Genomic DNA, 12,796 nt, shown 5'->3' on the forward strand with positions numbered 1-12,796 from the left:
ATGTTCTCCCTCTTTTATATATAACCCAAAATTTAATGAGGGGCATTTTCACAAAATAAGAGAGAGACAAACTGTTTTCCACCTAAAATGGTGTAGTTACACAAAGTAATACCAAGTTTAAATCTTAATTACATCACAACACACACATCACTGTAATTAGTACAAATCTTAGAAATTAGGGGGCTGAAACTCCAAAAAAAAAAAAAAAAACTTCCAACTTTTGTCTTTATTCTTCACAGATATCTACCAAAATAGAGCCATTAGATGTTGAGGAGCTTAGTGTTCAAAGCCTTCAATAACTCCTAGACACTGAAGGCATGGAAGAGTGCGGAGTTGCTGCTGCATGAAATGGGCACTCATTATAATAGTGATGATAATTCAGACTCGGACAACGAAGGTGGCATAATCACAGAAATAGGGGAACAATCACAGCAACATCAACATGAATACCAAGCAGAAGAGCAGCAGCCACAACCAGCAAAACATGTCATTGTAAGTTCAAGTAGAAAAAAATAAGAATTGAGTTTAGAGACAACAAGAAAGTTAATTGGTGAATTTCTTACTTTGGAAATACATGGTAAACTTCCATGGGGTGTTAAAAGAAAATTTTCAAAAAAAATTTAAGATTCATAGGATGACAGTGTATATAATATGAAATGATGCAAAACAACAAAGAGCAAATGACCATGTTATAGATGTAAGGAGCAAAAAAATTGGAAGATGTGACAAAAAAACTTAAAGTCTATGATGAGGCATGGCTTCAGACAGTTCCACTTCACTTGAGGACAAGTATTAGGGCATTTGCTGGACATCTTAAACTACATCATGTTGATGTATATAGACTCTTAAAATTGGGAAAACTGAGAAGCCATACAAGCAGCAACCATCCCAAGTTGACAGAGAAACATAAGCTCGATAGGATGCAGTGGGTATTGAAACATATACTACCAGCAACTAGCACGGAACCATCAACATTTGTTGATATGCATAATGTAATTCACATTGATGAGAAGTGGTTTTAGTTATACGCATATATGAGGAGGTTCTACTTACTCCTTGTTAAGGATGATCCTTATAATTGTTATGTTTCTAAGAGGTACAAAATAAAAGGGTTTTTTCATGTGTGCAACACCAAGACCCATCAAGGACAGTGAAGGGAATATGATACATGATGGGAAGTTAGGTATCCATTTGTTAAGTATGTCACTGCCAAATACTCAACAAAAAACAGAAGAGTAGGCACACTTATCACTAAAGCACTTGATAGTGTTACACAACAAAGAATGAGAGATATGATCATCAACAATGTCATTCATGCCATCATCGGGAATTGGCCTGAGGGCTTGTCAAAAGACATCTACATCCAGCAGGATAATGCAAGGCCACATATTCATGCAGATGACCCACAATTTAAGGCAGCAACAACTCAAAATGGGTTCAACATTAAGTTGATAAATCAGCCAGCTCAGTCTACTGATGACCTAAATGTGCTAGACTTAGGCTTTTTCAGAGTAATACAAGCACTGCAGTATTCGTCATTTCCTAAGATCCTAGATGATTTGATCACAAAGGTTCAAGATTGCTATGACTTTTTTGACCCAGTGGTGTTGAAATATACATGGCTACAATTGAAATATGTTATGGTTGAAATTCTTAAGTATAAGGGGGGAAACAGTTACAAGAATCCACATCATGGTAAAAGAAGGCTAGAAAGACAAGGCTTACTTTCGCAAAATATCACAGTTGATCAAATAGTGATTGATGAGGCAGTTGCTTACCTTAATGAGAGGTTCATTAATGTTGGTGAAGCATTTGACTACCTTGATGAGCTACTTCTTTCAGGGTAGCCGGGAAATTCTTGCACCAAGTAGCATCATCTTCTGCTTGGATGTACATCTGATTCTTATAAGCGGAGAGATGATCATCTGGATCAGTTGTTCCATCAAACGGCTCTACGGTAGGGAGTTTAACCTTTGGGAAGGAGGGCATCTCCATGATCCTGGTCGAGAAAACGGTTGACTAGTTGACCCGGAGGGCTCCCAACTGTCACTCAACGGGTATGAACTCCTTACGATACTCCTTTAACACAGGATTAGACGGGGTGGTTGCATCGGCTACACGCATATAAACCATCGGCTACACTCTTGCCTTAGTCCAAGAGGACAAGGAACCAAACTTTTCGTTATATCCTGGAAGGCAACCTCAAAAGGGGATCTCTTAAGTACGGTGTAGACCCTAAGGCCAACTGTTTTCACGCAGTAGATTTATTTGCTTCCAAGTATTCCCTAGCGTCTTGTTTGAATCCTATGTCCATTTGGACGAACATTATCCATGTCATGACCACTAAATTCTAGTCCATCTTCCTTCGCTGTTCACTATCCTCATGAAGTTTTCCTCTAGTTGTCCTCATAGAGGCTTTTTGATAAGCAGGTCGACTAGGACCGACATTGTTCTCATGATTGCGACTTCAAAGAGGGGATAGATCGTTGACATCAGGTTCTGGGTTTACTTGGAAAAATAACATATTATTTTTGATCTGTTCCTGGAAGATTGCTGCCATCTTGGTCTGTAAGTCCTTTAAAACATTTTCCAGATGAGCAGCAGACCTTGGACGTTCACGATTTTCCTGGATGACAAGTACTTGACTCTGACCGGGAATATGTATAATGGACGGAGGGATATCCCTCCTTCTAGGTGGTTGCTCATCATCTACTATGTCTTCTACTCGAATTTGAAAACTGCAGTTTCTAGCCACATTGGACGAGCAACAATCAGTCATCGTTGCATCTCCTCATAGAAGGCACCAAATGTTTAGTCTACCTGTCCGACAAGCAACTTCAATCCTTTAAGATCTTCTTTGGAGACTTGTGCACCGATTCCTTAATTCTGCACCCGAGCGTGAGCTTCATTCTCGAACCTGCAGTAACAGGAACTAACCTAGGAGGTTTGGGTGGTGCTTCCCGCTCAGAAACTTAAGTCAGATATCAGGTATGGAAAAAGGGAGTAGAGATAGAGAGAGAAAGTGAGAGAGAATATTTTGGTAGAGTAATGGCACATTATTCAATAAGCTATTACTTGATTTTATGGTAACTATTTATAGTGTTTGGGATCTGATGTAATACCCCTCATGATTTCTTCAAGGTATTTAACAAGTTACTCATTCCAACTGGATCCGCATAAGTGAGGATAAAATACCCCAAAAGAATTAGTGTTGGTTATTGAGAACAGTTGTTGGCCTTGGATGCGCATTAGTGACCATATACTCGACTTCGTAAGGATCGGGTGTTACAAATGGTATCTGAGCAACACTATGACCGCGTGCCTCAACTGAGGGTGTATGTAATATCTCTCAAGCCATTTTTTGAGAATTGGGCTTTCATTTATTATTTTCAGGCCAAAAGTGGGCTTTTATTTTCTAAAGGACAACCCTTTAGAAAGCTGCCCAATTTTCCTTCCCGTTCTGGGACACGTGGACGTTCCCGATTAGTAGTGTCCCAATACTAACCCTTTATTTTTAGGTTACAACAGAAATATTAGAGTTTTATTTTGATTAAATAACCAAAAAGTAAGATTATACAATATAAATTAAGTATAACTTTCGCTACATTATACGAAAGTTATGATTATTACATCATTGGAGAGTACTTACAACCTATGAAAATGTAAATATTTAGATGAATTGTAACAATGGCTAATGTTTTATCATTTACGTTGGACCATGTAACGATAAAGAAATTATAAGACGAGTACGAATTTAATATAATAAGAATTATTGTATGAATTATGGTACGAATAGAGTTTTAAAATTATTAAGAGAAACGAAAGTTTCATTTTCAGAAAATTATCTAAAAAATCAATAATACACATGCTTATTTGAACTTTTACTACATCTTAAAAAATTACACAATCTCATTATAATTGAATAGAGCTAATTGAAGTTTGCATTAAAATATTAATTGTTAATAATGTAGGAATATAATTATATTACTAAATACAATTATGATTTTTGAAGTCCTCTATATAGTATTAACTGCAGAGAAGTATTATATACTCCCTCCATTCCACGAAGATTTTCCTATTTCCATTTTTCACATCTGTCAATGCACATTTTGTAGGATCAATATCTTTAATGACATATTAGTAAAATTGTAAAAATTTGATATTTTCTAATGTACTCCTGTAGACGATTCGAACAAAACTCCACATGATTGTGTTTTTTCTGGATTATATTGAAAAGAATTTAAATGATTCTCTTTACTTATAAATATTGCCAAATTTGAAAATAGGAAGATATTACAAGAGCAGAAGGAGTACAATTTGAGAAAATAAAGTAATAGAGCCATAAAATTACATATATATTAGAGTTTTGAATGATGAAAAAATTAACACAAATTATTAGAATAGATGGCTTAATTTTAACATAAAATTAGACGAATTCAATACTGAATTTTTCTAAGAAGCCCATTCTATGATAAATTTTTTATAAAGTTTGATTTTAAATAAACAACCTTAAAATATTATAGTACTACGTAAGATGAGTATAAGTTTGTACATAGTCTAAAATTTTTATTTTTATAAATAAGATATTTTTGTCATAGTTGTTAGCCTAGTACAATATAAATTATTAGATGTTACATAATGAATAATTTATACAACCTATAAAGTAATATGAATTATAACAAGAGAACAACTAAAAGAAATATGAATCATTGTATGAATAAGAGTATCGACTATTGCTTAGTTCCATTATACTCTTGGAGCTAGCCAATAATAACAAAATATTATAACAATAGTAGGATTATAATACAACTATATACTAATAAAAGGAGGTCTTTGAAGTACTGTCTACGGAAGAAAAGGATTTTAACTTGCTTTGAGTTGCAATGATTTGTTGGAATAGTTGACTTTGCCTTGTATAATATTCTCCTCGCAAAACACAAACTCAATTCGAAAAAGTTAATTGTAGATCAATACGTCGATGCCCATTATATAATGCACATAAACACGTCCAAGCAATACACCAAACAAAAGAAGAAGATGGAAATTATTAATACGAAGCTGCAGTTGTTCAATGTAGCGCTGCTCGTTATAGCTACATTTGTAGCAGCAAAATTAATAACAAAATGGGCCTTCAAAACTCCCATCAAAAGCAGCAAACACCTACCACCACCCGTGGTGAAAGGGTGGCTGCCGCTTATCGGGGGTTTGCTTCGCTTCGTAGCGAACCCCGTCAAGATGCTAAAGGAGGAGTATGAAAATCTTGGTAGTGTATTTACTTTGGATGTGTTTAACAAGAATTTCACATTCTTGCTTGAACCAGATGTATCTGCTCATTTCTTCAACGCGTCGGAGTGCGAGGCCAGTCAGCGCGAGGTATATGGCTACACCGTGCCGATCTTTGGACCTGGAGTTATGTACGACGTCGATTACCCTGTCCGCCAGGAGCAGTTTCGCTTCTTCGAGGAGGCCTTTCGCATCAACAAACTCAAAGGTTTGGTTGATATTATGCACCACGAAGTTCAGGTGTGGACACCATCTTTTCTACTCATTTCTAAAATTTACTATTACGTGTTCCTTTGTTTTTTTGCCAAACGTTACCATCAGCCCTAAGGGCTACTTTTAATCAATTAATAGCTAGCATCCCAAATTCTATTAAACTTGAAATGTTCCATACTAATGGATTCAGATCCATAACCATGTTTTTCAGTGTAGGCGATTTTGTAGAACTTATTAATGAGGTCCTATCAATTAGTATTACACAGAAGAAATCCACTATATAGAGTAATACAATTTGGTTCCTTTCCTAGACAAACTTGGGATACGTGATTTCAGGTAAGATCGGTTTAAGAAAATGGGACTTCCCTGTTTCAAAATTCAAGCCACGTATAATATCCGAGGTCGAATTTTGATTGTTATTTACATTTAATTCATGTTAATAATAACTATACAAAAAAAAAAAAAATCATCATAGAACATCCGTCCAATAATGTAGTGTTTGTTTTCTTTCTCGGAGTTAAATTTTAAAATCTTTAACCAAATATTCTCATTAATATATAAAAAAAAATTCATACTCATGTGTGATGTTGTTAGATTCACCTAAATGTTTACTTTCATAATCTGAACTTTTTATAATTTTTTTTACTGATATAGGATTAATGATATCGAAAGTCAAATGTACGTTTTAAAAACTGTGCAAAAAGAATCAATTAAACGTTATATTATGAGACGAAGGAAATAATATTATTCAGGAGAAATCTAATGATCTGATTTTTATAATTTAATTAGGTCATATTATTAGTGATATTTCTAGTCAAACTAATTTTTCGTAATGCGTCCATACATATCTTATAGTTTGAAACTGGGATAGCACTAGAATATCTAATATATAAGAAAAGGACCACTCACTATTGTTCATGCATCATCTATTAACCTAAGAAAACTTTTTTTTTTTCATTTATTATCACTTAATCTAGTTACTCTACCATACCATAATTATTGCACGCATTTATTAGTCTAAGGGATCCTTCATTTTCTTTTTTATAAACAAAAATAAAAATATGATAATCAGAGAAAGTAGTTTTTAATTTTCATTTGTCAGTTTTAAAATTGACATACATAATATAAGTATGATTAGTTTTCATTTTATTATACCACTTATATCATATGACTTTTATATTCAAAAAAACAAAAACTGAAAACTTAGGGCCCGTTCGTTATCGTCTTCTGTTTTTAGTTTTCAGTTTTTTTGAAATCAAAAACCATAATATGGAAACCAAATTAAGTAGTTTCCAACTTTTAGTTGTCAGTTTTCAAAATTAGCATGATTACTATCATTATGACCAAGTTTACATTTATAATACTACTTATAGCATATGATTCTAAAATCACAAAATCAAAAATTAAAAACTGACAGTGATATCGAACGGACCCTTAGTGATGTCAAACGGGCCCCAGGAAAAACACGTGCTCCTTGCTTTAAGTTTATCCAAGTTCTGTTTATTACATGATCACTCCTCTATTAGGAGCATCCAAACTAGAGTTAAAACTATTACAAGATGACTTATCTAATAAAAAAGAGTTCCATACAGATTTTGTTGAGGGATGGGGCAAAGTATAGACGCTGTAAGGGAATCTTCTGTTATCTCCTAATCTTCCGCTGTATCTTTTTAGGCATCAGCAGATGTGACATTAATTACCTAGCTTGAGGAACAAACACCCTGCAGTCATTGATAATGTATGTTATAAAAGTTCTTATAGCAATATATATCATTTTGGATGTATGGCGTTGACAGCCAATACATTTTACATGGGTTCCATTTGTTTCTTTCAATCATAAGGCAATTGCAATGCCTTTGAGTTCAGATTCCAGTGCATCTGTTGCAAAGAAGGCATTTTGGCTACTCAAGTTGAATATTTAAATAGGACAGAGGATAGAATATTATGTTTACGAAAAACCTAGGCAGGCATCCCTTCTAATTAAGCTAGAGCTAGAGGCCCCAAAGGAGGAAAATGAATAGAGCGTTGCGGAGACTTAAGGTTCTAGATTTGGACTCATTAGTTGTTTGGCCAGCCGCCAGTGATATTACAAAAGTTTCAAGGATGGATTTCATGGATCGGAGGAGAAAGAATTTTGGTTTCCTCCCTAGCCTTACTTTAAATGGAGTCCACTCTTTTAAACACCAAGCTTCATGGATTACCCTAGATTGGTATTCTAGGCAAATAATGAAGAGATAAGGAGAAAGAGGATTCGGAAAATAGTGATCCAACTCGGAGAATCCAACAACAATCAAGTCTTTCGAAAATAAGATACTTCTTTCATTTGTTAAATCAAGTATACTTACTACCTATGAAGTCCAAATCATGTAAATTACAAACATCCGTAGTCTACTTATAATCTATGATCTTGTAATCCTTTGGTTATAACTACTAAATTTTTCATGCGCAACCCTAATGCCATTAGAACCACCAACTACTAACCAAGGCATATTAACATTTTTCGCAATATCGTTCATATTTTCCACATGATAAGCCTACTATTAAATTAAATTTAGTATTTGCATTATATAATTCAACAAAAAAGGAGGAAAATTATAAACCTGAATTACTCCATGGATGGCACGAGGTTCTTTAGTTATGAAAGTGAAGCAATGAAGCCGCCTGTTCCATAACATAAGAATGCCTGCAGAGAAGACTTTAGTCTCAACCGTCTCAAAAGCGTTGAAGGAAAAGTTTTCTACAATCTCCTTAATATTCGAACGAGCTTCTCTTGTTTCAGTAATAAAATATGATCATAGGATCATGATCACATATAAGTTGATTGAGGTTCCTTCGAAAACCCATTATTCACAAGAAAATATCAAAAGGAATTAGTTTTTTGCTTTGTTATTCAACCCAATAGTTGAATTAGCTATTCAATATCTCTAATATATAAGTGAAACGGGGAGGAAGCTAGTTTTGCCTTACAAAAAGTCTCATGTAAATTCAATGAATTTAAATTGCCATATATATTAAATAATTTTTTCTTATTGCTACTTGCCATATATATTGAACAAGTTAGCAATTAAGTTAAATTTAATTTTTCAATTAAATATTAAATTAAGGATAACAATTTCCTCTTCTTACATATGTGTGAAAAACTTTGATCAAAAAATAAATTGACAATATCATTTTATTTAGAAGAAAAAATAAAAATTAAAATTCCATATTGATAATTATACTAATAATAATTTAAAACCTAAATGTTGATTATTATTCGGTAATCTCTTTTATATTAATCAAACTCTTCCACTTTATTAATATTCAACGATTGAAACTGATACACAAGTTCTTCCGCTTTATTTTTATCACAAGTTTTTTTCTACTTTATATTTCCTTCTCTCGATACTGTACTTGAATAATGATGAACAAAGAACTAAAAACAATCAACGAAATATTGATTTAAGAAGGCATATCTAGAAAATTAAAAATAATCATAAATTTTTGTTCGAATCAAATTTGTTTTATAACATTGATAAGAATCTAATTAAGAAAAAAAGTTAATATGACACGCACGCATAGCGTGCAAATATGATAGTATTTAATGCTCTATCACAAATTATTCACTATTCTCTCTCATAAAATCATATTTTTTCTCACAACATTCATTTACATAAACAAAATATTATTTACATTTATCTTAGATTCTACTTACCTTAATTCCTATGAAAAATATTAGGCAAACATTTATATTATGGGACGGAGGAAATATTTCCAAAGAAAAATTTAATCACTTTGCCCGATATAACATTTTATATTTTTCGTCCATCGTCTCAAATTAATTTTACACTTTCATCTTGAGAAAAGGCTTAGTGATAATTCCTCTAATTTTGTTAGTTGCAATAATTACATTTTTAGGGGTTTTTTTTTATTTAGATGCAACATTTTCTTTTGGAAAATTGGATTTTAATAATCCAACCTTTAGGCTGTCTTCTTAAAACAGTCCCACTTATAAGTTATTTTTGAATAATCCAACCTTTTGGTAATATCTTCTCATAATGATCCTAGTGACTTGTGACCTGAACATCAGGTAATTTTTACCCCCTCCTCCTACTCATTTCTCTCTCTTCCCCCTTCACCTCCTTGGTTCAGTTTGACCCCTCCCATCTCTTCCACCGGCCGCCCTCTATTTCTCTCTTCGTCGCCGGGAAGGGGTGACATGATGGAAAAAGACGAAGGGAAATCGGGTGGGAATCAGGTTTGTTACGGGGGTGGGAATCGGGTGGAGAGATCGGCGAGGTTTGCAGGGGGTTTGCTCGGGGCTACCGGCAAGGTGTGGGGGGATTACATGGGGTTTGTTACGGGGGTGGGAATCGAGTGGAGAGATCGGGTGGGGTGGAGTTTAAGGTTTGCAACGGGCTGGAATTAGGCCGCAGCATGCTTGGTGGTGTGGGGTGGGGGTGGGGTGGGGGTGGGGGTGGGGTTGGGCTGCATCGAACTGAGGTGGGGTTTGTAGCGGATTGGGGGTGGGATGGGGCTGCAGCGAATTGGGGTGTGGTCGGACTGCAGGGGCTTGTGTTGCAGTGGGCTGGGGTGGGGGTGGGGCTGCAAGGGGTTTCGGTTGGGGGTAGGTTGCAGTGGGATGGGATAGGGTGGGGTGGGGGTGGTGCTGCAAGGGGCAGGGGTAGGGTGGTGGTAATGGTGGTGGTTGTGTAGAAAAAGAAGTAGAGGAGGGAGAAAATGTTATGATCAACGAGAGGGTGACATGTGTCACATTTGACCTATTATGCCGTGACAACAGGTTAAGGACCATTATGAGAAGATATTACCAAAAGGTTGGATTATTCAAAAATAACTTATAAGTGGGACTGTTTTAAGAAGACCGCCTAAAGGTTGGATTATTAAAATTCAATTTTCCTTTTCTTTTTTGGTAAAGGTTTTGTTGGCAATTTGACCATTTTATCCTCATTTTACCTAACGCACATGCAAAATTTCAACAATTGAGTCAAATATTACTTTCTCTTTGTACGTTAGTATTTGTTCAAGATTTATTTCAACTAAAAAAAATAGAGATTGTATTTAATGCATCTATCTACTGGATCCGCTTACTAATATTTAATGCATCTATCTATGATTCTATTCCACCTCCTTTTTCTTTTTGAAGGGTTCTATCTACTCCGTTTTTTTTGGGGTGAAGTAGAGGGACACACCCTAAAGAAATATATATTTGCTTGTTGTTAATGTATATCTACTGGCTTTAGGAATACACAAGTTTTTTTGAAACCTAAGTTAACTGATTTGGTGGAGATACAAAAGTGGATCAGTTAACTTGAACAACTGATCCGACTTTGTGCTCCAAACTAGATTAGTGAAGTGTTAACCGATCCGGTGGTAATCATTTAACTTTCCTCAACCACTCCGTCCCTAACTGATTTGTTTCGTTTGCAAATTAGTTAATCCATTTTGAACGGATCAGTTAGAGTTTTTCCTACTAGTACACCCTAGCTATTATAACTTACCAGCTACCAGATCTACCTTTTCTAGTGAAAAAACTCCATTATGTCCTATTACATCTGCATATAAGTAAATATGTGGCTTCATAAGAATAACAAATAGATTTAGAAAATGTCTAATAATAATGTCTAAAAAATTCTGAATAGTTAAAGTATGTTGAGTTAAGTTGAGATAAGAAAAACAACATGAATAGAACAAGGCTTATGTAATTGTCTTTTGAAAATTCGATATAACTACCAGAGCTAGTTGGTTAATGCTGCTGGTATTTATACTTCATTTTAGGACTTCTTTTCCAAGTGGGGAGATACCGGAGAGGTTGATTTGGCAGTTGAGCTAGGGCATCTTGTCATTCTAATAACAAGCAGATGCTTTCTTGGTTCGGCAGTCCGCGATAATCTTGTTGATGATATAGATACTCTACTCCATGATATCAACAGTGCGTGGGTACCTATTACTACCATGTTCCCCTATCTTCCTATCCCAACTCATCGTCGTCGCGATAAAGCCCGAGAGAAACTCGATGATCTACTTTCAAACATCATAGAATCTCGAAAATTATCTGGGAATTCAGTGGATGACATGTTGCAGAGCCTGATTGAGTCCAAGTACAAAGACGGTCGTGCAGCAACCGTGAAAGAGATTACAGGTCTACTCATTACTATGCTGTATGGAGGCCAACGTACAAGTTTGAGTACATCTATCAGGGCAGGAGCTAATCTTCTGCTTTATAATAAGAAATACTGGATTGCGGCTTTAGAAGAGCAGAGAAGTTTGATGAAGAAGCACAGGAATACAATAAATTACGATGTTTTATCAGAAATGCAAGTATTGTATAGCTGTATTAAGGAGACGTTAAGGTTGCACCCTCCGATTGCATTGTTACTGCGCCAATCTCATACTGAGTTCGAAGTGATTACTCGAGAGGGTAAAAAGTATGGCATTCCAAAAGGTCATATTCTTGTCACTTCAGCTGCTATCACAAATCGTCTGCCGCATATTTACAAGGATCCAGATAATTTTGATCCTGAAAGGTTTAAGCTCGGAAGAGATGAGGATAAGTTAGCAGGTCGGCTGTCTTTTATATCTTTTGGAGGAGGACGACATAGCTGTCTTGGCGAGACCTTTGCATACTTAGAGATGAAGACTATATGGAGCTATCTTCTTAGGAACTTTGACCTCGAGCTGAAATCTCCATTCCCAGAGACAGAATATAATGACATAATTTGGGGTGTTAAAGGAAAGGTGATGGTGCGTTACAATCGTCAAAATCTTGTAATTGATTGAAACTTGGGAATCCCTGTCCAAGTCTCCAAGATGTTCAATTATGAATGCTTATTTATGTTTACTTGTACACTGCAAGTGTCATGCAATGCAATGCTATGTCATTGTTATAGTTGAAATACGCATGTAGTAAGTTTATGGAGAAATCATATAAAAAAAAATAAAAATAATACTATCCTCCTCTATTGCATTCCCCCTTGTTGCATTGATTTTTCTCTCATTACTCGTAGAGATGGTTTACGTTGGACTCCGTATAGAGTGATCCAGACCAGGGCCGTCTTAAACATCTTAGAGGCCCTGTTCTAATCTTAAAAATTAGGCCCTTATATTTAGAAAAAATTTCATTTTCATAATAAAAAAATATTTATTAAAAAAATTATCAAAATACGATTATATTCTTACAAATTGAATTCACGAAAACTTAAACTACTTTATTAAAATATTACTTCTAGTACAAAGAACATAACTGAAAACTACAAGATTTTACCTACTAAAACATATAATACGACTTCTAGTACAAAGAACA

General features: G+C 35.0%; 1 protein-coding gene across 1 annotated transcript; it reads left to right on the top strand.

Moving 5' to 3' along the window:
• The first annotated feature begins 5,020 nt into the window (after positions 1-5,020).
• LOC125495845 (sterol 14-demethylase-like) lies at positions 5,021-12,462 on the top strand. The gene is made up of 2 exons (XM_048640658.2): positions 5,021-5,523; positions 11,272-12,462. The coding sequence occupies exons 1-2, from the start codon at positions 5,038-5,040 to the stop codon at positions 12,271-12,273; spliced, it is 1,488 nt and encodes a 495-aa protein (XP_048496615.1). The 5' UTR covers positions 5,021-5,037; the 3' UTR covers positions 12,274-12,462.
• Positions 12,463-12,796: the final 334 nt, after the last annotated feature.

The sequence above is a fragment of the Beta vulgaris genome, chromosome 3 (assembly GCF_026745355.1).
Source record: "Beta vulgaris subsp. vulgaris cultivar EL10 chromosome 3, EL10.2, whole genome shotgun sequence".
Taxonomy (NCBI): Eukaryota; Viridiplantae; Streptophyta; class Magnoliopsida; order Caryophyllales; family Amaranthaceae; genus Beta; species Beta vulgaris.

Excerpts from the sequence above, each read along its gene's own strand:
- LOC125495845 (XM_048640658.2), top strand. The coding sequence starts at position 5,038 with ATGGAAATTATTAATACGAAGCTGCAGTTGTTCAATGTAGCGCTGCTC. Across the intron at positions 5,524-11,271 it reads TTATGCACCACGAAGTTCAG|GACTTCTTTTCCAAGTGGGG; the intron begins GTGTGGACACCA and ends ACTTCATTTTAG.